Source organism: Lissotriton vulgaris, chromosome 1_1, assembly GCF_964263255.1.
Source record: "Lissotriton vulgaris chromosome 1_1, aLisVul1.2, whole genome shotgun sequence".
In the NCBI taxonomy this organism is placed as follows: domain Eukaryota; kingdom Metazoa; phylum Chordata; class Amphibia; order Caudata; family Salamandridae; genus Lissotriton; species Lissotriton vulgaris.
The window spans coordinates 1070195776-1070219378 of NC_141685.1; the positions used below are offsets into that span (position 1 = coordinate 1070195776).

General features: G+C 45.4%; 1 protein-coding gene across 1 annotated transcript in view; it reads left to right on the forward strand.

Moving 5' to 3' along the window:
* CIMIP4 (ciliary microtubule inner protein 4) overlaps positions 1 to 23603 on the forward strand; it is a 331753-nt gene that overhangs the window by 236032 nt on the left and 72118 nt on the right. Inside the window, exons 8-9 of the mRNA XM_086963196.1 lie at positions 21204 to 21351; positions 22631 to 22750. Of these exons, the coding sequence (XP_086819322.1) occupies positions 21204 to 21351; positions 22631 to 22750 (268 nt within the window). The remainder of the gene's footprint in view (positions 1 to 21203; positions 21352 to 22630; positions 22751 to 23603) is intronic.

The window sequence follows — 23603 nt, forward strand, 5'->3', positions numbered from 1 at the left end:
CAGCTCATGCTAGAGCACATTGTGAATGAGTGAAAGAGGAGAAGAGAGTTGCACAATGCCACCGATTGAAGGAGAAGAGGCGAGAAAGGCATGTGATGGACCAGTTTAATGGAATATTCCGACAACCACAGGTGTGCAGAAGGAAGGAAGAAGGGTGACAAGCATCATCACTCCGAACAAGACGTCGCCACCTGGCATTTGTTGTCCGGTGGTAAAACTTGTCATCATTGCCATGTGCAGCATATAAGTCACCTAAGCAGCATCGCATCACCAGAGTGGAGCTGTATGCATGCATAACAACCAGAGGCATCCCTGGTGCCGTGGGAGGCTGGCCACCCAGAAACCTTCTTTGAGCTTCAGTGTACCTGACCTGCTGAAGAGAGCATACTTGACCATTAGACCATCCACTTTTGGGGCTGCAAGAGGCTTGGACATGGCCCTGTTGAGAGTTCCGCAGTGACCCCCTTTGTGCGGCCTAAGTGAGGCCCCGCACAGCCCACGCAGTCCTGTGGCAATCAGGGGCAAAGGCCTCGAGGGAAGTGCGAAGTGAGGAAAGCCCAGGAAGAGAGATGGGTCTGCCGCACCTCAACGACAGGCAGCGGGAAGCACGGAGGTCGCGGATGGAGAATGGTCACCCAAATATTATCTGATGAAAGAAAGCCAGTGCACCTGATGGCCGTAGCACACAAACTCTAAGACAACCACCCTTTGTGGCTGAATGAGATACTTGGATGTAGGTCTGTTGGCAGTCCTCATAGACTCCTTTGTGTGGCCTATAACAGGCCCCGCACAGTCCACACACAGGGCCAGCCTGGGAACCAAGACCAGTCCTGGCAAAGTGCAGTCGAGCTCTTTTTTTTTTTTTTTTTTTTTCTTTTTTTCTTTTTATTAATGAGATGGATTAGAATACAAAAAGAAAACAGAAAACATACATACATACATATAAATTATCAGCTGGGTAAAACAGAGAAATATGCACGGAAGTTTAAAAGGGTCAATTTCTAGCTACACACTAGCTTCTTATTTTTATATTTACACATATTCCAATACTGGTAAAGTACCTCAGATCTTACAAAAGGCAAAATCAAACCTTTATCTAAACAGATTTTTACAAGCCTACATAGATTCAACCATTTCATCCTTTTGATTCCCTCCATTTACTAAGGGGGGCCCAAATTTTTTTCCCAAAATCTTTCTTCTTTGGTCCCTTAAAGTTATATAAACAATCCTCGATATTATGAATCCCAAGCAATCTAGTTAACCATATCTGGAATGAGGGTGCTATTGGATCTTTCCAGGCTGCCGCTATTAAAATTCTTAATACTGCAGAACACAAAAATACAAAGGCTTCCGCTTCCTGAGTAATTTTAAGATTTTCATCCCTGCCAATTAAAACAGTCGTAGGGGATAGAAGAATTTGGCCCTCTAGCAGCCCCCATAAAAACTTCTCCATTTCAGTTAAAACCGGTTTCAAATTTGGACAAGAATAAAACATATGGATTAAATCTGCTGGGCTTTGGTCGCATCTTGGACATCTGTCCGTATCCCTTTTACCCCATTGATACAGTTTCGCGGGTGTGTAGTATAAATTAAAAATCATCTTATAATGTTGAGCTTTTAAGTTAGTTGCTCTTAAAATTTTCTTGTTCAATGCCAATGCATAGTCCACATCTACATTTGGGTCCCCGATTTTAAGAGCCCAAGCATTTTCCACCTGTACGACATCCTCTTCCAAGGCCTGTAACAGAAAACCATATCCTATTTTGATCTTCCTACCCCCATTCCTTATATACTGAACAATCGGGTTAACCTCCTGAATAGAGATCCTAGGTCTTATGGATTTCACCGATTGTTCTAACTGGACATACAACATCCAGTGGTTCGCTGAGATACCGTATCTTTGTTGTAGGGTCTCAAATCCCAACATCTCTTCCTTATTCATAACATCCCCCAAGTACCGAATACCCAGCCTTTTCCAGAGAGCACTATTTCTATTCTGTCCCAGATGTATGAATGGGGTTGAATCCCACAGGTCTGTAATTCCATTGATCTTGGGGATTTTAAGAAATTTCAACATTAACTTCCAAACCCCCCATACACCTAGCATCACCTTACTTTTGCTCCTCTTGAAAAATTGAACACTCACTTCCCGAGTTAAAATTCCATTAGCTTTTTCACCGACTACTAATTCATGTATTGTAGGAACCCTAGGGGAATCATCAGGGATATTGAAGCATAGTAGGTGTTTCATATGTAACAGTAAACATACCCAATGGTATAGCCTTAGATTAGGAGCAGCTAGCCCTCCTCTCTCTATTGGTAATGACAATTTAGCTAATGACCTTCTAACTTTCCCATATTGCCAGAGAAACTGTGAAAAAACTGAGTCCATTTTTTTCATCAGGGATTCATCAATTAACAATGGGATAGCCCGGAATAAATACAACAATTTCGGAAACATTGTCATTTTGAGTACATTAACTCGTCCAATCAGGGAGAGATGTAAAACGTCAATCCTCCTTAAGTCTTTCTCAATCACCGCTAATACTGGCAGATAATTTTCCTGAGTTATTTTGCCCACATCAGCATTAATTTTGATTCCTAGATAAATTGCAGCATCAACATATCTTTGATCTCTTTTCGGAATATTCTTTGTGCAAATTATTATAGTTTTATCAGTGTTAAGTTTGTATCCTGAATATATACCAAAGTGCTGAGCCAAGTTACTTAATTCTTGTATTGCAGTATCCGGTTTATTTGTAACTATTGCTAGATCATCAGCATATGCTAAAATCTTAGTAGTATGACCGTGAGATATAACAGGGGAAATTTTCTCTGTCGCCACAATTTTTCTAATCAGAGGGTCTATGTATAAGGCAAACAAAATGGGTGAACACGGGCAACCCGGACGTGTGCCCCTTTTAATCGATATCTCCTCTGACTGGAGCCCCATAGTGGTAATTCTGGCCACCGGGTTCACATACATAGCCCTAATACCTTTCCTACAGTTTTCTCCGAAACCCCTTTTCTCCAACACCTCCCACATAAAATTCCAAACAACCCGATCGAACGCCTTCTCGGCATCCAATAAAATCATGGCCATGTCACTCCCTGCAGCCGTAACAGCATCAAATAATGTAATAGCCCTGGCTGTATGTTCGGTGGTACCTCGCCCTGGGACAAACCCATGCTGCCAGGGTGACACTAAATGACCTATAATCCCTCCTAGTCTCTTAGCCCAAACTTTTGAGTATAATTTCGCGTCTGTATTTATTAAAGATATCGGCCTATATGAACCGGGATTATCCTCTGGCTTCCCCTTTTTGTGAAATACCACAATATTGGTCTGCTTCCACGTATCAGGGATAACACCTGAACATATAACTCCATTAAAAAGATTCTCGAGAATTGGGAGAATTTCTTCACTCAGAGCCCTGTAGACCTCGATTGGGATCCCATCTGGGCCAGCTGCTTTACCCAATGCCAGTTCACTTAAAGCATTCATTATCTCCTCACTTGTTATACTCGCTTCCAATCGGTCTCTATCATCCTCCCCCACCCTAGGTGTTATAGGAAATTGGTCTTGTATATGGGATACCACCCCCGGCTCCTGATCATAAAGTTTTTGATAAAACTCTTGAAACACCTGTACTATGGATTTTGGATCGTTATACTCTCTCCCATTAAATTTCATCTTACTAATTTTATTTCTATTCAAATCCTGTCTTATGCGCAATGCTAATGCTCTCCCAGCTTGCTCCCCTGTCTCATAGCGCCTAGCTCTTTGAGTCTGATATTCACAAATCTCCTTTTGGGTAATTATTTTTAAGAGGTCCCCCTTAATCCTGGCCATATTTCTTGTGGTCTCTCTACTGTCCTTACCAGTTATTATTTCATCAATATGGTATCTCTCTCTTTCTGCCAGATCTGCTGTGAGTTTATCTATCTTGATTTTGTCCTCTTTCCTAATTCTCGATGAACAGCTGATCGTCTCCCCCCTTAATGCGGCTTTAAACGACTCCCAAACCCCATTTCTGGAGGCACTATATCTGTTGCAATCAAAGAATTCCTTTGTCCATCTTTTCATATGCTTTAAGAACCTTTCATCATTTAATAACTTTCTATCAAAAGTCCATCTGGATATTTTCCTGAGTACACTGGGAACTTTATAAGAAAGTATCAAAGGGTTATGATCAGAAATTATTCTAGGTAATTTCTGAATTTTTACCTTACCTATCTCCCCTAGTGTAATAAAAAAATAATCCAGCTTGGAATACTTTTGTGCTGGATGAGAGAAGTACGTGTAACCACGATCACCTGGCATCTTTTCTCCCCATACATCTAACAGGCCATGGGATTGCATCATGGAGCTGATCGCTGTGTTAACTTTGCGTTTGCGGCCTGTAAAATTAGCCCCCTGTTGCCAATCCACAGAGATATTCATGTCCCCACATACTATCATTGGGGCTGTCCAATTGGCCAATTCCTCTTCTAGTTTGTCGAACATCGTAGGATCATCCTCATTTGGACCATATATTACACATAGTGTAAACCCCATACTCATTTCCGCTAAAATCCATCTACCCGAGCCATCCGTTTTTATGCGTTTAGCACCGCCCAGATGATTCCTAGCTAATATAGCCACTCCTCTTATCATTGATGTCTGGGTGGAACATCCGATCAAGGTAAACCCATACAGTTCCAAGACCTTCCTTTTATTCCAGGGGATATGGGTTTCCTGAACACACACTATGTCAATATTATTCGATCTAACCAGATGACTCAATCTCTGCCGTTTCTTCCAGTCATTTAACCCCCCTGCATTTATACTACATATTCTAATGTCTGGCATATTTTGCGAGTTTACCTTTCCCACAATAACTCATATCCAGATACCTGATATCAACCTGAAGACTATTCCTTTCCATCTCATATTTTTTTTCATTATTTTCACCCCCCCTTCCCTCCCCACCCCCACCCACTCCTCCCTCTGCACTCTCACCCTCCCCCTCCTAGGCTCCAAAGTGGGACCTCCCCTCACCCCCCCCCGCTTGACTAGAGGCGCTCAGACCTCGGGTCTGTGCACGTGATGGTTGCAGCTTAGTGTGAGGAGAAGTGATCGCGCTTCAACCTTTTACTCTTTATCTAAACCCCTCACCTTCTTTTGTTTTTCCTTACCATTTTTTTACTTCCTTTTTTTTTTCCCCTTTCCCCCCCTGAACTCCCTCCGTGAAAACACCTCACCCAAAAATTGATCACTCCCCCTAAGAGTACTTCAGTAGCTCATTTAGCAATTTACTTGTACATTTTGGCACTCCCGATACTCCATCTATGACTGCAGAAACTCTTTGGCTTTAATCTCTGAGGAGAAATAAAATGCTTTTCCGCCCTGGATTACTTTCAGCTGGGCAGGATTGATCAAATATGCCTGCAAGCCCTTGTCCTGAAAAGGTTTTATCATTTGCCGCAGCCTCCAACGCCTCTCGACTGTAATATGGCAAAAGTCCGGACGGACAAAAAAGGTATATTCATCTACTGTCTTTTTTTTGTCAGGCCTTGCCCTCTCGGAGATTGCTTGTCTTAAGTTGAAATTACCCAAAAAAATTAATATCGCCCTGGGTTTATCTCCCTCTTTAGCCTTTTTATAGATATTGGCTGGGGTGCGATGCGCTCTCTGAATCTCCCTATCGAAATCCCAGTCTTTCAGTTCTTTGAAGGCGGACACAAACAGTTTAACGATGAATGCTTTCATGTCTGTCCCCTCAGCCCCCTCCGGAATTCCCAGGACACGCAGATTATTTTGCCTCGATCTGTTCTCTAACGACTCCAATTTCCATTGGATGTCCGTGAGATTTTTTGCTTGAGTGTCAACTTTATCAACTGCTGCTGCAGCATCAGCTTCTGTGGATACCACTCTATCTTCCAAATTGGTCACTCGTTCCCCCAGGTTCACACAGGCCTTAGTAAGTTTCCTCACCACCCCTTGCATTTTTCTAACCGCCGCCTGTGATCTCCGACTTTCTTGCCGTGATTCTTCTCTGTGAGCCAGTATCTCCTGGTGAATAACCTCCAAGAGTGACATTTGTGCTGAGTCCCCTTCTGGGCTATCTGCTGAGGCATTCGGTTGTGATACATCTTTTCTTTGATTAGATACTTTCGCTCTCACCACCATTTTTACTGCTGTATTTGGGGGGCTACTTTCCTCGGGTTCTAAATCACTGCCAGTCTCTATATCACTGGTTTCCTGCCCCAAACTATCCTCTCCATCCTCCGACCATTCACCGCCTTCAGATACCGAGAAAAATGCCTCACTCAGTGTCTCTTTTTTACTGCAGCTACTCCCCCCTGTGTTGTCTTCCAAAAATTTTTCTAAGCCAGGGTGAAGTGAATTGCTATCTCCCAACTGAACTACTGCTGTAGTCTCCAATTGTTGTTCACCTTCCCCCATTATTACTGTATTCAATTGGTCGGCGAGCTCTTCCACTATAGTGCCCGGAGATGCCTCCTCATTACCCACAACAGGGGCACCAGGGGCAGCAGGGACAGCCTGTAAGTTATCTTCCTTTTGCTCTTTTATGTCCTTGGACTTATTCACCTTTTGAAAGATATCCGATATTGGGATAGTACCCGAATTATCCGGGTTTCCCTTACTGGCACCCTGCTGTACTGGTTTTTTAACTTGAGGGGAACCTTGTTTTTTCCCCTTACCGCCATCAATGTCCAATGCCTCCGCTAGCTCCGCTGCTGCCTTCCTCCTAGCAGCCGCCTTCGCGCTGGCACTCGGCTTAGGAGCCATGATTGCCCTCCGCCTCTCCTCTGGCCCAAATGTCTCCTTACCGGTTGGGGAATCACCGTTTTCGGCAATCTCTGTCTCAATCTGCAGAGCTCCGACGCCCTCCAGAGCGCTCCTTGTCTGCTCCTTTCCGCCACACGGGAGGTTTGAAACCGCCTTCCCTTGTTTCTCGTAGAGCTTCCTTCTCTGCCGAGTTCGCCGTTTCCAAACCAAACTCCGCGAGGCTTCCAAGCTGAATACCAGCTCCGCGAACTCCGCAGCCTCCGCTTGTGGTCGGATGACAGCTCCGCCTCTGAGCCACCGTGTCAGCTGAGCGATCTCCAGGAGCAGCCGCTTCAGCGGCAGACTACAAGTCAGTTTCATCCAGCCGCGCTCGCTCTGAAAATATTTCTTTTTCACCCGCTCTCCTCTGCCTAGCGTTGTAGGAGACTCGTGCTTCACTTCGTTTAACCAAATTCCGATTTTGTGGGGAAAATACGGGATCTTAGTCCTCCATAGCGCTCCTCCTCACACGAGCTGCTTCCCGACCGTCTCACACGGTCGCCATCTTGCCTCCCGCCTCATCTTTCTTTTTTTTTTTTTTTTTTTTTTTTTTCAAAGTCAAATAAAGCTTTATTCGATTTTTACAGAGAAAACCATAAAAGCACATATAATACAATATAAAATGACTATGAAATACGATCAAAAGACATGCTACGTATTAAAAACAAGTTAAAAGTTTAGGTTTATATAGAATCATGTAAAGTTTTTTTTGACTGGTGGGGAACACAAGACAGTTAATTCATTGATGCTCTGCACCTTACTGCAAATTTCAAAAAGCTACTAGCTGCATTGATTGTAAGTTCATCTTCAAGCATATATAGCTTAAGTAAGGCTGGCCGGCACTGTCTTAAGCCCCACAATTTGAGGAGCGGAAGAAGATGTTTCCTTCTACCCCAGTCATAGAATTTACAGAATAAAATAACGTGAATGTTGGATTGTTTGGAGACATTGTCACAAGGACAGACCGCCGGTGTAACCGACCAATCGTTTACAGTGGGAAGTGTTAGTAGGCGGAAGAAGCAGTCTGTCCTCATCCTTGTCAGCAGCATTCTCGTATAGGGGGTGATGAAGGGAGAAAGATAGGATGGGATGCCGTCATCATGTAGTAAGAGGTTGTGGTTAGCAATCGATTGTTTGTTACCTTCAAGATAGGAACGTCTGTCTGTAAGTAAGCCTAAACAGCGAGCTTTAAGGTCTTTTTTGGAAATCGTTTGGCACGTTGTGGGGTTAGTAAACATATCAGCTAGATCCAGGGAGGTTAAAAATTTCTGTACATAGGCGAGCCAGGGTATTTTTCTTGAGTTGGTTAAGTGCAGTCGAGCTCTGTGCCAGGTCCGGTTTTCGGCTGATTTTGTTACAGGGCCGATTTTGCAGCTATGCTGCAAAAAAGGCCCTGTGACAAAATTGGCCCCCAGGGGCCGAAAACCGGCCCCCACCCGTGTGGTGAACCGGGGGATTGCCTGTGCTCGCTACGGCCAGTCCAGCCCTGTCCACACAGTCCTGTGGCAGTCCAGGAAAAAGGGCCTCAAGGAAATTTCCACGTGTAAAAGTGCTGGCACGAGAGAGAAGTCTGAAGCGGCTCCACCAGTGGGCACTGGAAAGCATCAAAGCCTTCAAGGAAGACTCCGATCCATCAATGTTGTCCTCAGTCTTTGCAGGTTTGCCATCCATGGAGCCTGGGTGCCTTCAAAGAGATATCTGTAGTGAACTCCATCACCGCTCCTGATGCACCGCCAAGAGTGAACTATGTAAACACCGTGAGACCAGGCAGGTCCAAACGACATCGCAGAGGAGGACTTAAACCTCATAGACAGGTGGTCGTGAGATACAGTACTGTAATGCAGATGGCCTGAAGAGACTCAGTAGTACTGTTTTTGTTCTTTCTTGCAGGTTGGACTTGTTCATCTCCTTTTCAATAAAGTTTGAGAGGGATGGAGTTCCTTGCTGCATATGTTCTAGTGTTCCAGAAATGTGTTGTACATACACCCTACACCCACCCATCCCAGGCCTCACTGGTCAGGTGACCCTACTAAGAAAAGGGGTAGGGCACATGTGCCCTGGGGGCAGTTACTGTAATGCTGTATCTTGATTACATCTGCATGGGGGCCTAGGGCCCAAGACTCTACAGTTTCGGGCTCCATGGTAATTTTGTGTGTGTTACGAGATCACACAGAGTAGAAGGACTAGAGATTTATAAATCACAGCTGAAATGTTATGTTATGTTATGGGGTTTTTATAACATGCGCAGCTGCTCCTGCGAGTGTCCCGGCTCGAGCCAAAGAGGTGTCAGTTAAGAAGAAATTAAAACAGAAAAGTTTTGGGCTGTTTCTTAAATTGCCCCAGCTCCTGGATGCAGCGTAACGAAAAGGGCAAGGAATTTCAAGCCGTGGCTGCCCTCATGGCATGGGATCTGCCCCTCATTCTTTGAAGGCACGAGGAACCTGTGCAAGCAGCTGAGATGACGATCTCAAATGTCTGGCAGGCGTGTAGAAAGCAAAGCGCTTCCTGAGGTATGTATGTCCTCCAGCATACAAAGCACAATGTGCTATGACCAGGGCCTTGAACTTAACTCTTTTCATAACCGGTAGCCAGTGCAGCGCATGCAGATGATGCTTGATGCTCTTTCTAGTAGGAATGTTGAGCACCAGCCTAGCCGCTGCATTCCGGACCACCTGCAATTTTTTAAGAGTGTAGTCAGGAAGGGCCAGATACAGCCCATTGCCATAGTCTACTCTAGAAAGGATCAGTGCCCGAGTCACTGTTTCCTTTGATGTCCTTGGTAGCAGGGGAGCATGGGGAGCGAAGCACACTTATATCGCCCTCCACAATGTCAACATCAAATGCTTCCGGGCGGCCATGTGACTCCAATCATGAAATTTGTTTTGCCACTGATAGGCCATCACAATGCTGCCTTTAATTGTTTATGTAAGGTCCGCCGAAAGTGGTCCCGTATGCCACTGTTCCACAAATCTACCTTCTTTAGAGGCAGCACTGTCCTTTTAATCCCCCTGCCCCCAGGCATGGTGCAGTGGTGTCCCCCACCCACCCCCATACGGAGGTTTTCAAACATTACCTGGGCCCCCATTGGCTCTGTGTTTTCACGCCAACCTTGTTGCACTTTTCTTTTCCCCTGGGGGAGGGGAATGCCTCCTCCTTGTTTACTGATAAGGGGGCTTGGACTGGAATTTATAGGTCCCCGGCGGCTGTCTTGCCTCCCCGTCCAAGTTTCTTTAAAGTACTTGTGAAGTGATAAGCTGTGTACCTTTGTTTCCTTCCATTGTATTTGCATCTAGGTGTTCGGCACCAGATGGCTCCCAGACTGGGTGAACAAAAGAAGAGTGGATGACCTTTTAAATCGGGCCTTTGTTTTTTTTTGGCCCAACTGGGAGCGAAAATGCGAAAGCCCCCTTGCTGCCTGCAGCTGGCTGCTTCAAACCTAAAACAGACAATGTGTAGGCGCTGCTGAATTATGTCCCGGTGTCAGAAAATGCCTCCAGAATGTCTCCAGAATTATTTACGGATTCTGGAGAGGGACCTTATCCCCACATATATTTATTTTCTCCCCCATGTGGAGCATCTCTCCTTAACAAGCTAATTAAAGGGCCTTAAGAGAGTGCTCATTGTTTTAAGTAATGTGTCAAGACATGCTGGTGTAATTTCTCACAACTGATTGTAATGCACTAAATTCATGTTTTTGTTGTTCCCCATTTTCTTCACTTCTACAAGTGTATGTTTAATGTATATTAGATTTTTTGAGCTATGTATCTTTGAATGTCTCAGACAAAATTGACATTTTACAAAAAAAAATGTTTGTAAAAGTGTAAATCATGGAGAAATGATAAATCGGGCCCAAAGACTAAATGTATGGCCTGTTAGTGTGCTGAAATAAGTGGCAGCAACTACAATTGGTAGCCCCGTCTCTTTTTTTCTTAAACTTTAACCACGTCCTACTTGGCCACCCGTTCGGACGTAACCCCCCAATTGACACTCCAGGACAAATTCAGCTATTTTTCCAGAAATAATTGCCGGAAATGGAATCCAGTGGGATCCCCCTATTTAACAGCACTGATTTCACCAGCCCTCTTCCTTGATCACTCATTTCCCTTTCATCATGTACCACCTCACATCATGACCCCCTCCAACAATTGGGTACCAGCATGAAGCAGTAAAGGGGCATGTGTGTGAATCGCATAAGTTGGGGCAGGTGTGCGTCTTTGTGTTCAGAGGTCATTCACTGCTCTGATCTAATCAGCCAGGAACTGGCCAGCGGCCGACAAAGGAGCTCCGTGCTGCCTAGTTTTATTCACCTGCAAAGGGCGCGATCAGAGCAAGGGTCGACTCTGTTAAATATTTCTAGGCTTGGTTATGACCTTGTAGGTGTAGTTTATTTGGTAACTTCAAATTGCTGATAAAGTAGAAGAGCCAGTGTGTTGCACAGTGGTCGAAGTTGGTGGGATCGGAAGGGTACGGCGTGCCCCTACTTCTTTTATTAAAAAGATTCCGTTCCCCTACTTTTTCTTTTCAAAACTGTGTCCCAGGATGGCAGAAATAGCAAAGGCATTCAGATAAGGCTCGACTTGTTTTCGTGGACATTCGGGGACGGGCAGAGAAGGAAAAGGACTCTGTCTTTTCCTTACTACCCAGAGAAAACACAGACAATGTCCTCTTCTTTTCTGTGCTGGCAGCTGCCCCCTCCCATCTCTTCTTATTATTCGCTCTCTTAATGTCTTGCTCCTCACTTACTGAAAACCGTGACTTGAAGAAACGGTTCACAACCTCTCTTTCCTTCTTTCATTTAGGTGCTTCCCTGTGAAATGGATCTTGCAGGAAATGCAATTTTTCTGACATTTGTAAATTCCAAAGTGCAGCCTCGAGATGGAGAGGAATAAAATGTTTTAAATATGAAAAATAAATACATAACTAAATAAAGCAAGACAAAGTGGTTTCAAAGTTTCCAGATTGGTTTTATTCTCATCCAAACACATCAGCCTCACTTTACAGACTTTGCAGTGAAGCGCTACTTTAATTTTCCCATCTTTCTTTGAACAGCATTGTTGTCCCCAGGTGGGGAAGTGACCATTCCTGGATGTATTGTAATACCTGGTTGATGGGTGGATTAGAAAACAAAATGTGTACCATGGCTCTGTGTTTATGGATGTGGTCTTTTTAAACCATACTGCTTACGTTTTGTGAGGATATAAGCAATGGATATTGAAACGGTTCCCTTCAGGGCCCTGTAGTCATGTCCTTAACATTTCAGGTAAAACCACTTGCTGATTTCTGAATAGTGAGTGAGAGATCATTAAGGTAACCATGTTGTTTCTGCTTACATTTCACATGCTTTACTTAATCTTGCATTCCCTATGAGTGTTTGCTTTTACTTTTTTTTTTTTTTAGGCAGCATATTACTCTTGTCAAGTGCATAATTTTAATTGAGCCACGTTCAAGTGTTTGTAGCGGGCACAATTAGGTTGTAGCTGAAGGCAGTGCGAGTTTCTCTCAGTGAGGCAGTATGGTGTTCAGTGGGGGAGAGGATGTGGCACTATGGCCAGAGCTGTCGAATTTGTAACTGGGGAACCGGGTTCAGCCTTCATGACCAGTCCACCAGACCACTCTACTGAGGGAGCATATTCCCATGCGGGAAACATGCTTTACGATGCAACTTTTACAACGCAGTGCCTTTACAATGCGGTATTTACAACGAAAACCATTACAACGCATTGCACTGGGGGGCGCTCTAGGATAGGGAATAAGTTTAATTTGCCCCAGTATTGGCACATTCATAGATTCCGATGCTTTGTATCGTTCCCCGTCGTCGGAATGGGAGCCTCGGTAAATAAAAAATACCTTTAGTAGTAAGCACAAAGTGAAAAAATAGGCCTAGGCCTCATCTCATTTTGTAGCTTATCCACCTCTTTTTGTAAAAGAGACCAAATTATTGCAGTAGCCAATCAGAGCAGCCTCACCCAATAGAACCTTCCTAAGAGAGCATCAGAGCCTCAGATTTTCTACCGCACGTTGTGCTAGGGAGTCTCCATTGAGCTCTGCTCAATTTTCTTCACTTCTAAGTATTTTCTACAACTTTTTGCCTGTTTTTCGTCATGTCTGACAAAGAGAAGAAAGCACTTTTAGAGCCTGTGCTACTTGCTCAAAAAAGAGGTTGTTTGTTGAAGACAAACATGAAGACTGCATATACTGCTTATATCAGGATCATAAGGCCACTGAATGCAAGATTTGCAGAACCTTCTCCACCAAGAACTTGAGGGACAGAGAGGGATGCCTCATGACTTGGCTACAAAAAATGAAGGACCGCAAGGAAGTTCTGTCTTCAGACAGTGAGGGCTCCTCTTCGATGGTGTCATCTAGAAAATCGAAGAAGAGGGGTATGTCTCCCCCTACTACATCTGATGAGCCCCATGTGAAGGCCTTGCCTGGGACCGCTGATAGGTCTGATAGGCCTGCTTCCCTAAAATCTCCTCACCGCGGTGAAAAGGAGAGGCAGGGACAGCCTAAGGAGTCGCAACCTTCAAAAAAGGCTAAAAAGATCGTCCCTGTGACTTCACCACCCTCTGACAAGGATAGAGGGTGAAAAAGCCTTCTACTGCGCCTCAGGAGATTGTTTCAGACAAGAAACAGCGTTCGTCGACGGTGAAAACCACAAGCACGTCGACGATTTTTGTCAAGAAAGACTTGTCTTTAAAATTGGCCTCGTCGACGGGCTTGTCGACGATGGCTACAACGACGGCACCTGCGCCGTCGACTATGTTTAAGACGCCTGATGCCTGTTCGTCATCGACGAAAATTACTTTTTCCACGTCGACGACTATGACGACGAGAGTCGCGTCGACGACTAGGACAACGTCGACGACACCTGTGACCATGATGCTGACGACGAGTTTGTCGACGGTTCCGTTGACGATCCAGCCATTGTCGACGATGACCATCTCCCCGTCGAGGATTCAGACTTCGACGACGAGCGCAGTTTCTTCGTCGGCGCCTCCGTCGACGAAAGTCTTTGAAGCTTCAACCGTCGACGACGATTCCGTCGACGACGTCGTCGATGACTGGGAAACTTGCAATTTCTCACAGAAAAAGACAAATAACACCAGAAATTACATCTCCACGGCGAGTTACACGGTTGCCTCCTACCCTATTGCTGGATGAGGACTCTGAAGAAGAGGCTTATAGCGATTACGTGCCGGCTTATAGCCCATCTGACTTACAAGTCAAATTACAGGATGTCCGTTCTGAGGAATGTGAGATGGAGCAACAACACTATGTTCCATAACACTATTATGACCAACAGGAGAGGCCTCACATGCAGGTTCCTTTGCAGAAACCTCCACGTCAGTCTCAGCAGGATATGGTAGCGATGCCATCCACTCTCATCTCTGATTTACAATTAATGTTGCAGGACTACCGGAGGCGATTTCCTACTCCACAGGAGGTTCAACAAGTACGCCCTCCTACACCTCCGCCTCAGTTATCTCAACCATTGGCAGAACACTCTTTGCCTTCAAGAGGGCGTGACCCAGAGCCTGTAGAACATCCACAAGAGGTGGTGCCCATTCGGGACGATACGGATAATGATAATGCCTCATCTGATGTAGATCAGCAAGTGGACCCTGACCAAGATCAGAATATGGACTGGAATCAGGATGGCCTTCGAGATCCAGACGTCACAGGGCCTGATACCGCAATCTCTCCTCCAGCAGATATTGGAGGTTTTTCACAACTTAATGGAACGAGCATCCAAGAGATTTGGTCTTCCAGTTACCACAGTTCAGTCTGAATGTTTTTGTATGACTTCAAAGAACCATTCCGAAAGTCAGTACGTTCAATCCCCATCATTAAACATGTTTGGTCTGAAGGCTTAAAATCTATGCAGAATCCGGCCACGGTCCTCCCAGTGCTCCCTAGACTGGAGAAAAAATATAAGGCGCCGGAGGGCAGCCCGGCATGTCTACTAGGTCAACCAAAACCGGATTTGGTTATCTCCCAGGCCGCACAGAGTAAGTCTAAGAACCCATCCACGCCGCTAACGACGCCACCGGATAAAGAGGGCAGGCGTCTGGACAATGTTGGAAAAAGATTCTCCACAATGGCCAGCCTCCTCGTTAGGGTGGCTAATGCTTTGGCGATTCTGGGGAGATACGATCGCCAGATGTGGTGTGACCTCTCCCCGTTTGTGGAAGAACTTCAGGATGCATCTAAAGACGAGGTCAGAAAGATCTTACTGGAAGGGGAGCGAACCTCTTCTGAGGTAATCGACTGCGCTATGGATATAGCAACTACGGCCTTCCGAGCGCTAGCCGGCTCAGCAGTTTTGAGACGCCAGGGTTGGTTGCGAGCCACGTGGTTGCGACAGGAGGTACAAAATAAAATTCTGGATCTGCCTTACGATGGGGAGATGTTATTTGGCAAACACGTGGATGGCGCCCTACAGGGCATAAAGAAAGATACAGATACGGCCAAGTTCTTAGGAACTTTACAATACCGCAAGGTGCCCTTTATAGGAGAAAGAGGAAGAGGATTCTCATCCTATAGAGGCGGCAATCAGCACCGCTACTCTTCCAACTCCCAACCTGGCCAGACATACAAACCCCAGTATTCACAGAGGGGTGCTTTCTCTCGCCAGCCGCCGAGAGGACGACCGGGGCAGCAGAGGAGAGATAATACCAAGAGACAATAGCGGCCAGGTGGCTCTTTCTACTGTTCCTGTACCCTCGTTAACACCAGTGGTGGGCAGGATTGCCCATTGCCTCAACAACTGGATGGTCATAACAGCAGACCAGTGGGTCCTTAACATCATCAAGGAAGGACACACGTTGGAGTTCCAAGATCTTCCTCCAACGAGAGCTCCAGATGCCATTACACCCAAACATCTGAAACTCCTTCATCTCTAGGCCCACCAACTCTTCACTAAGGGGGCAATAGAACCTGTACCTCTCTCCCAAAAGGGGAAAGGGTTCTATTCCAGGTTCTTCCAGGTTCGGAAGACGAAGGACAAGTGGCGTCCGATCTTAGATCTACGGCAGCTCAACACTTATCTCATCAAGTTGTCCTTCAGGATGGTCACTCTTCAGGACATCCTCCGCCTTCTCAATCCAGGGGACTAAATGGCAACCCTATATTTGGAAAGATGCTTACTTCCATGTACCCATTCATCCAGCTCACAGGCAATATCTTCGATTTACAGTGGGCAAGAGCCATTTTCAATTCAAAGTACTGCCTTTTGGCCAAAGGTACTGGCTCCTGTGGCAGCCTTTCTCAGAAGGCAGTCTTTCGAAGTCTTCCCATATCTGGACGATTGGCTGGTAAAGGCTCCTTCGTTCCAAGAGGCGTCCGGGGCAGTTTCGAGCTGCAGTCAACTGTTCGAGCAGCTAGGTCTTCGGCTCAACAGGGAAAAATCGATTTTGCGCCCCTCCAAGACAGCGAAGTTTTTGGGTGCGATCCTAGACACGGAATGCTGCCTGGCTTATCCTTCAGAAGAGCGCCAAACCAAGCTGATTCTCTCAGCTCGCCTTCTAGAGACACGGAAGTTTCTGTCAGTTCGCAAATACAAATCGCTTCTCGGATCAATATCATCCTGCATACCATTGATACCACACTGCAGGCTGCGAATGCGTCCACTGCAGGAACAGTTGGACAAACAATGGCGTCAGGTGTCGGGCTCCTTCGACGACAAGATAGTAATCACTCCGGAGATGCGGAAGGCAGGCAGCTGGTGGTTGCTAAAAGACAATCTTTCAGTAGGTTTGCCATTCCAACTTCCACCATCTCCCATGGTATTGACAACAGATGCTTCCATGGAGGGATGGAGAGCGGTCCTCCAAGAACTGAAAGTCAGTGGTCATTGGAGCTCAGTCCAAGTCAAGTTCCACATCAATCTGCTGGAACTTATGGCCATTCGTCTAGCCTTGCAGGCTTTCCTTCCAAGGATCCGCAACCGTTCAGTGCTGGTTCGTACAGACAACACCACAGCCATGCACTACATAAACAAGCAGGGCGGGACGAGATCTTGCACCCTTTCGAAGGAAGCACAGAGGCTTTGGAATTGGGTGATCCAACACAATATCACCCTTTCAGCAGAACATCTGGCGGGCACACTCAATGCCACAGCGGACGCTTTGAGTCGCCAAAAGACTATCGGCCACGAATGGGAACTGGATCAGACCATTCTGAACGAACTGTTTTCACGTTGAGGGACCCCAACCATCGATCTGTTTGCGACTCCCCAAAACACCAAATGCCAGTCCTACGCAAGCAGGGTTCACCATCGGGGATCCTTGGGGAATGCACTTTTGATTGCCTGGTACGCAGCATTTGTTTACGCCTTTCCTCCTATTCCGCTGATCCCAAGACTGATCCGCAAGCTCAAGGTGGAACCGTGCAGATCGATTCTGATTGCACCAGCATGGCCCAGGCAGTTTTGGTACACAGAACTTCTTCTCCTCTCCCAAGATCAACCGATTCTCCTGCTTCCTGTTCCATCACTGTTAACAATGGCTCATGGACAGGTTCTGCATCCAGACCTGAAGTCACTACAATTGACAGCGTGGCTCCTGAGTTCAGAGAGTTCCAGGGTTTAAATCTTTCAGGAGATTGTAAAGACATTTTGGCCCAGGCCCGTGCGCCTAGTACGAATAAAACCTATCGGGCAAAGTGGAAGAGAATCTGCCTTTGGTGTCGGAGAGAAGGTCTACATCCATATACTTCTGCACCGCACCAACTCTTGCCTTACATCCTTTCTCTTGCGAAATCTGGATTGGCTCCTTCTTCTGTAAAGGTACATCTAGCGGCCATTTCAAGATTTAGACGATCATCATCAGGTCCTTCCCTTTTGTCTGCGAGGATCATTAAACAATTCCTGAAGGGTTTGTTCAGGGTTTTTCCACCAGTCCAGCCTCCACCACCAGCCTGGCATCTTAATTTGGTCCTGTCACATCTAATGAAGGCCCCATTTGAGCCTATTCATAGAGCTGACACGAAGTTTGTCTCATGGAAACTGGCTCTTCTCTTGGCCCTGACATCGGCTAGAAGAGTTAGTGAGCTCCAGGCTTTCACAATTGAGGAACCTTTTCTACAATTCAAGAATGATGTTCTCATCCTACGAACAAATCCTAAATTTATTCCGAAGGTACCCTCAGAATTTCATCTGAATGAGCCGGTGGTCTTAAAATCCTTCTTTCCGCGGCCCTCCACGCCAGCAGAGAGGGCTTTGCATTCTTTGGACATTCACAGATGTCTCAAGTTCTACTTGAAGCGCACAAGACTGTTCAGAAAATCTTCCCAGCTTTTTGTTTCATTCAGTGCTCCACGAAAGGGTTGTCCAATTTCTAAACCCTGCATTTCCCGCTGGATAGCTAGTGCAATACACTTTCGCCATCAAGAAGCGGGGAAACCACTTCAGCGAGCAGTTCGTGCTCATTCTACGAGATCAATGGCTTCATCGGTGGCACTATTCTCAGGTGTCCCGATCAAGGACATATGTAGAACGGCGACATGGAGCAGTGTCCACACCTTCACTCGCCACTACTGCTTGGATTCTTCTGTGAAAGAGGATGCAGCAGTGGGCCAGGCGGTTTTGAGGAACCTTTTCCAATAAGTCGGTGAGCTTTCCTTTCTATCCCGCCTTCCTGTTTGCATATTTTGTATTACTTGTGATTGTTCTGCTTTGTGATGCAAATGTGTATCTGTTTTCTTATCAGGATTACGTATGACATTTACAAGTACACATATTACAAAATATGCTTTTCTCTTTACTGCTAGCTATTCTGATACAAAGCATGGGAATCTATGAAAGTTCCAATACTGGGGCAAGAAAACAAGTTACTTACCTGTAACATTGGTTCCCCAGTATTGGTAACTTTCATAGATTCCCATGCGCCCACCCTCCTCCCCTGGGAAAGCTCAGCCTTATTATCCAATGATGTTGCTGTTCACGACGGCTATGAAAATCTGAGGCTCTGGGGCTCTCTCAGGAAGGTTCTATGGGGTTAGGCTGCTCTGATTGGCTACTGCAAGAATTTGGTCTCTTTTACAAAAAGAGGTGGATAAGCTACAAAATGAGTTGAGGCCTAGGCCTATTTTTTCACTTTGTGCTTACTACCAAGGTATTTTTTATTTACAGATGCTCCCATTCCGACGACTGGGAATGATACAAAGCATGGGAATCTATGAAAGTTACCAATACTGGGGAACCAAAGTTACAGGTAAGTAACTTGTTTTCTTACTATCCAACACCTTCCCTAGTGTCCACGGGGACTGGAGTTGGAATAGTAAATTAAACTATTCACTATCCAACACCCCAAAGCACTATGCGTTGTAAAGGTTTTCGTTGTAAATACCGCGTTGTAAAGGCATGCGTGGTAAAAGTATGCGTTGTAACGTCATACATCCTTCCCATGCTAGACCTTTGAAGGCCCCACTAGAACTTAGAAGGCCTGATGTCTTAGCACAAGCAGGTGCACCCTAGTAGTGTCAATTGTGGGTTAACCTTGAAGGCCTGTCCACCACAATCCATACTGAAGTTCATCTCCAGTCTTGCAGACCGGCCTTCGTAGCAGAACACCCCAGAGCAACAGTGATCCTGTCACTGTGACTCTGTCACTGAGGTCACATGAACCTTGAGCACGTTAGGGCTGTGCGTACGGTGTGACCACACTGGGTACCTATTTCAGGTAGATGCGTAGTGTTTGCAAGTATATTATGTTTTTTTTTTTTAACTTGCTGCCTCCTTCTTGGCCTCCAGCAATTTTCAGCAACAATAAAAATGTCATGATAACTTTGGTGATTAATGTTCTTCCTAGAGAGAGATTGGAGTTTTGTCTAGTGGAAGGGTTGACTCTGGGAAAGGTAGCACAGAGGGTTAATGTGCCTGCTGCAAAGAACATGTACCATGCAGATCACAAAGTGCACATAATGTTAACTAGGTCAATAGTTTACTGCTTTTGTCAGAGAGATCCTTTTGTTACTTGCAGTTTATTAGTTAAAATCCTAACATAGAACAGTGAGCTATTAAACTTTACTGCCTACTAGTATGGTTGTCATGTGGCTTCTACACCTTGTAGTCCTTTGTCTTATGTAACATTTACTATACAGTGATTTACACATGTATAAATGATTCTCTGTGTAGTGTGTGTGATCTCTGTGTAGTGTGTGTGATGTAAAGTGCTCTGACACGTACACTGGTATGAGTGGAGCTGTAAATCAAATTAAATGCATCTGAGAAAGAGTGTGGTTATGGAGACTTGAGGGGGACTGTGAAAGGGTGGTAGTGAGGGAGTCCGAGGCATAGGTGATCATTGAGGGCACCAACAAACATTGTTGCACAGGGCGCCACCAGCACTAAAGCCAGTCCTGCCATCGAGGCCAGTCCGCCTCACCCATTGGTACCTCCATTGGCCTTGTTTCAGCAGTAGTAGATACAACTCACCAAGGATCGGCAATGAAGGATTTGCACGCACACCAAACTAATTCTGCAAACGTCACCGTCTCTCTGCTTCATTCACAAGCACTTTTAACATGTGCTACCTGCACTGGAGCCACTGGAATTATGCAGCAATGGGGGACAAAATGATGCTGCAGTGTTGACTAAATTATGCTTAAAAAAAAGGCTGCAGCGCAATGCAATATATTTTCTTATACTTTATTATTTAGACATTTTTACACATGTTAAGTCTCTGCAAAGATTCTGCCTCATTAGTATCAGTATAACATACAAATGCAGCAGCGAGAAAGGTGATCAGTCAACCTTTGCTAAGGGCCGTCCTCTTTGCAGAAAAAGTCACGATTTTTTTAGTAACTTTTTATCCGTTTGAGCTACAAAAATGATTAGTTAAAAGTGTAAGATTATGCAGCGGATGATGTATTATGTGGCAAATATGGCAGAGCCATAATTATATAGAAAACATTTGCAAACTAGGATATTTTGGCATTCATGTTTGAACTGTTCTTGTGGAAGTAGGGAGGAGAAGTGCTACTGAGAGAAACTGCAAGGCTTGGAGACAAATGGCTTGCAATTCCACTTTTAAGCGTATTTGGGACATTGTGTGATAGGAAATATATCCCACTTTGTGAATATATTTAAATGCCAATAACTCCTATTAAACCTTAAATAATCAAGTGTATCCATTGGTTGAATTAAATAACACAATACTGGTCGGTGAAATGCCAAACAAATACTAAAAATTTGGATGTTTGGCACATTCTAGCCACACCTCTGACTCTGCCCACTGATCCAATCCTTGGGTTTTCCCTGACCTCGGAGCCTCCGTCCACAGTTCCCCTACTTTTTTTCCCCCACTTCGACCACTGGTGTTGCACCCCCAGATTCTTGAGCTTAGGGTTCTCTTGTCCCTTCTAGGTACCCGTACAGGTCGTCTGCAAGGAGGCGGTGACACCTGTAAAACAGCAGAAGCCAGAATTTAAAGTAGGAAAACTCGAGGAGTGTACCAAGACTGCCAGCGCTTACAAGCAGCTTGGGCAGGCCCTGCGAGCGAACAACTTCCCAGGTAAGTGGGACTGCGACTTCCCCCCCCCCCCCCCAACATATACAGGTAAGAGGGGATTTACTTCTTACCCTTTGCAGTACAGTCAGGAGATGTTTTAACTCTCTCCCAACTCTGTCCTAGACTATGAACCTGTTAATGTAAGCAAGGCTTAAACTTTAACGCCCACACTGTCCAGATATGAAATGCAGTAGATTCACCCCCTGACCTCAGGGATGAGGCTGTAACCCTAGCCGACTATACTTTTAGCAGGTAGAATGGTCTCTATTTCCCCAAACAGTGCCAATAAAAGATGGTCTGGAACCATTCTCCTTCTGTATATATGTAAGAGCAGATTAACTCTCTCCCATTCCTGTCAAAGTGAGTGCTCCTTCTCCACCCTGCCCAGATCAAAAAGGTTATGATCTTTCCCCGCAGACCCCCAAGGCAGAGACCCCACGGCATGTCCCTCTCCAATGCTGCGAGGTTTTGCCGGTAGGAAACCAAGCAATCCCAATTGTCAGCCACCAGACTAGCCCACATCTGCAAATCACCACTGCCTAAGCCTGTGACTGAAATAGCCCTATGTATCTCCATTGCTCCTGTGATCAGACCATTTAGCCATGAGTTAACTCCATATAAAAATATTCCCTATCCTCTAGCTGTGTCATTTCTGCCCCATTACTTGACTTGTACATAAAATAAACTCACATAATCTCAGGGCAGTTTCCAGCATGGCAAAGGAAACCTTATACTGTGTTTTCAAGTAACCCCTAATTATTTGACTGTAACAGAACCTTCATCATTAGTGATCTTGAAATAACCCACAAAAATAATTGGACTGTCCCAGTACTGATTCTGCTTTTTACATTTACCAAGCTTTCTGTATCCACCCAGTCTTAAATTTTACCTTCCCTGGTGAGGAGCCCAGAAAGGCTCTTGCTGCTCAGCTTCATGACTCTTGGTCAGTCCTGCCAGAAGCCTTTCTGGAGGAATCCAGGTACCTCTCCCATCCCCCCACCTTTATGATCCTGCCTTTTTCCGTGAATGGATGTGTGGATTCCGAATGAGTATCTCAAGGCGGAACTGTGGATAGTCGCTGATGAAAGACTGCCCTGTGCCTCCACTTTCTGTTCCCCCCGTCTCAGGGAATCTCTTGCTCACCATAGTTCTGTGGGTTATATGAGCTTATAAGGCCTCACCCCCAACCCTCTCTCTCTCGCTCTGAGTATTGCGCACACTCAAACTGCCTGGCTAGCAGGGTGATCTTCTCCAATCCTATTCTATGTTTTCTTCCTTCCAGGAATGCCTATTCCTATGCAGACCCTGTCACAAGAAACCTACACGAAAGAAGTGAGCCAGAAGGGCCTACTGGAGAAGTCCCAGAACCCGCACTGGCACGGAAAGAAGACAGATGATTTAGGTAGGGTGAGCACTCTTCTCTGTAGGACTCTACAGCAGCAGGTTTCTGACAAGGGTCTGTTTTAAATCCCCACTCAATAGTGGTCCGGTGATGAGGGTTTGTAGGGAAGAATGTGGGTAGTACATGACATAGCTGTCATAGGCCTTTAGAGCTAGAGGGAAGCAGATAACACCACATCTAGTGTAGAATCACAGTATGACATTGGATGAGGTCATGGAAAGAGCAGACAGGCACAAGTGCATCAGTGACCCCCAGTGGCAAGAGTTTATCACTGTTGATGTTTTGTAGCGAGCATACAGCCCTTAGTTAATGTCTTTAGTTGTCGCCAACTACATGCCATTGTTTTACTAGTTGCAAATGCTATAGATCCTTGGTTGTCACCATAAACTGGAAAAAGTTGTCTCTATTGAGGTAAAAGATGCATGTGTTGTTTTGTATGCCTTGCTTGTGTTCCTCACCTTACAGAGTGCTTAACCTTCTGACCGTCCCACTTCAAGTGTTGTTCTGTTCAGTTTAAGATACAAACATTTTAATACTTGTGAGTCATTGACGCAAAGTTCTTTCTTCATTGCCTTAGCTCTGCTTTTGATAAATTTTAAGTTTCTAAGACTACTATCACTTCTTATTTTCCAACACTAAAAACTCAACACTATACAGAAAGCCTATGTGCCTGCCATTGTAAGCATAATGGCAGTTTCAGAAGCATTATAGAAGCTTGTGCCCATTGACGGAATCTCTTCAGAGACTTCCTTTGTGGCCCACTAGTATCGTCAAGCACTCTTCATTAGACATCATTTCTAGGGCATGCAGAAAATTTGAGAGGGATGAGACTGTACTTCCGAACATTGTTGCC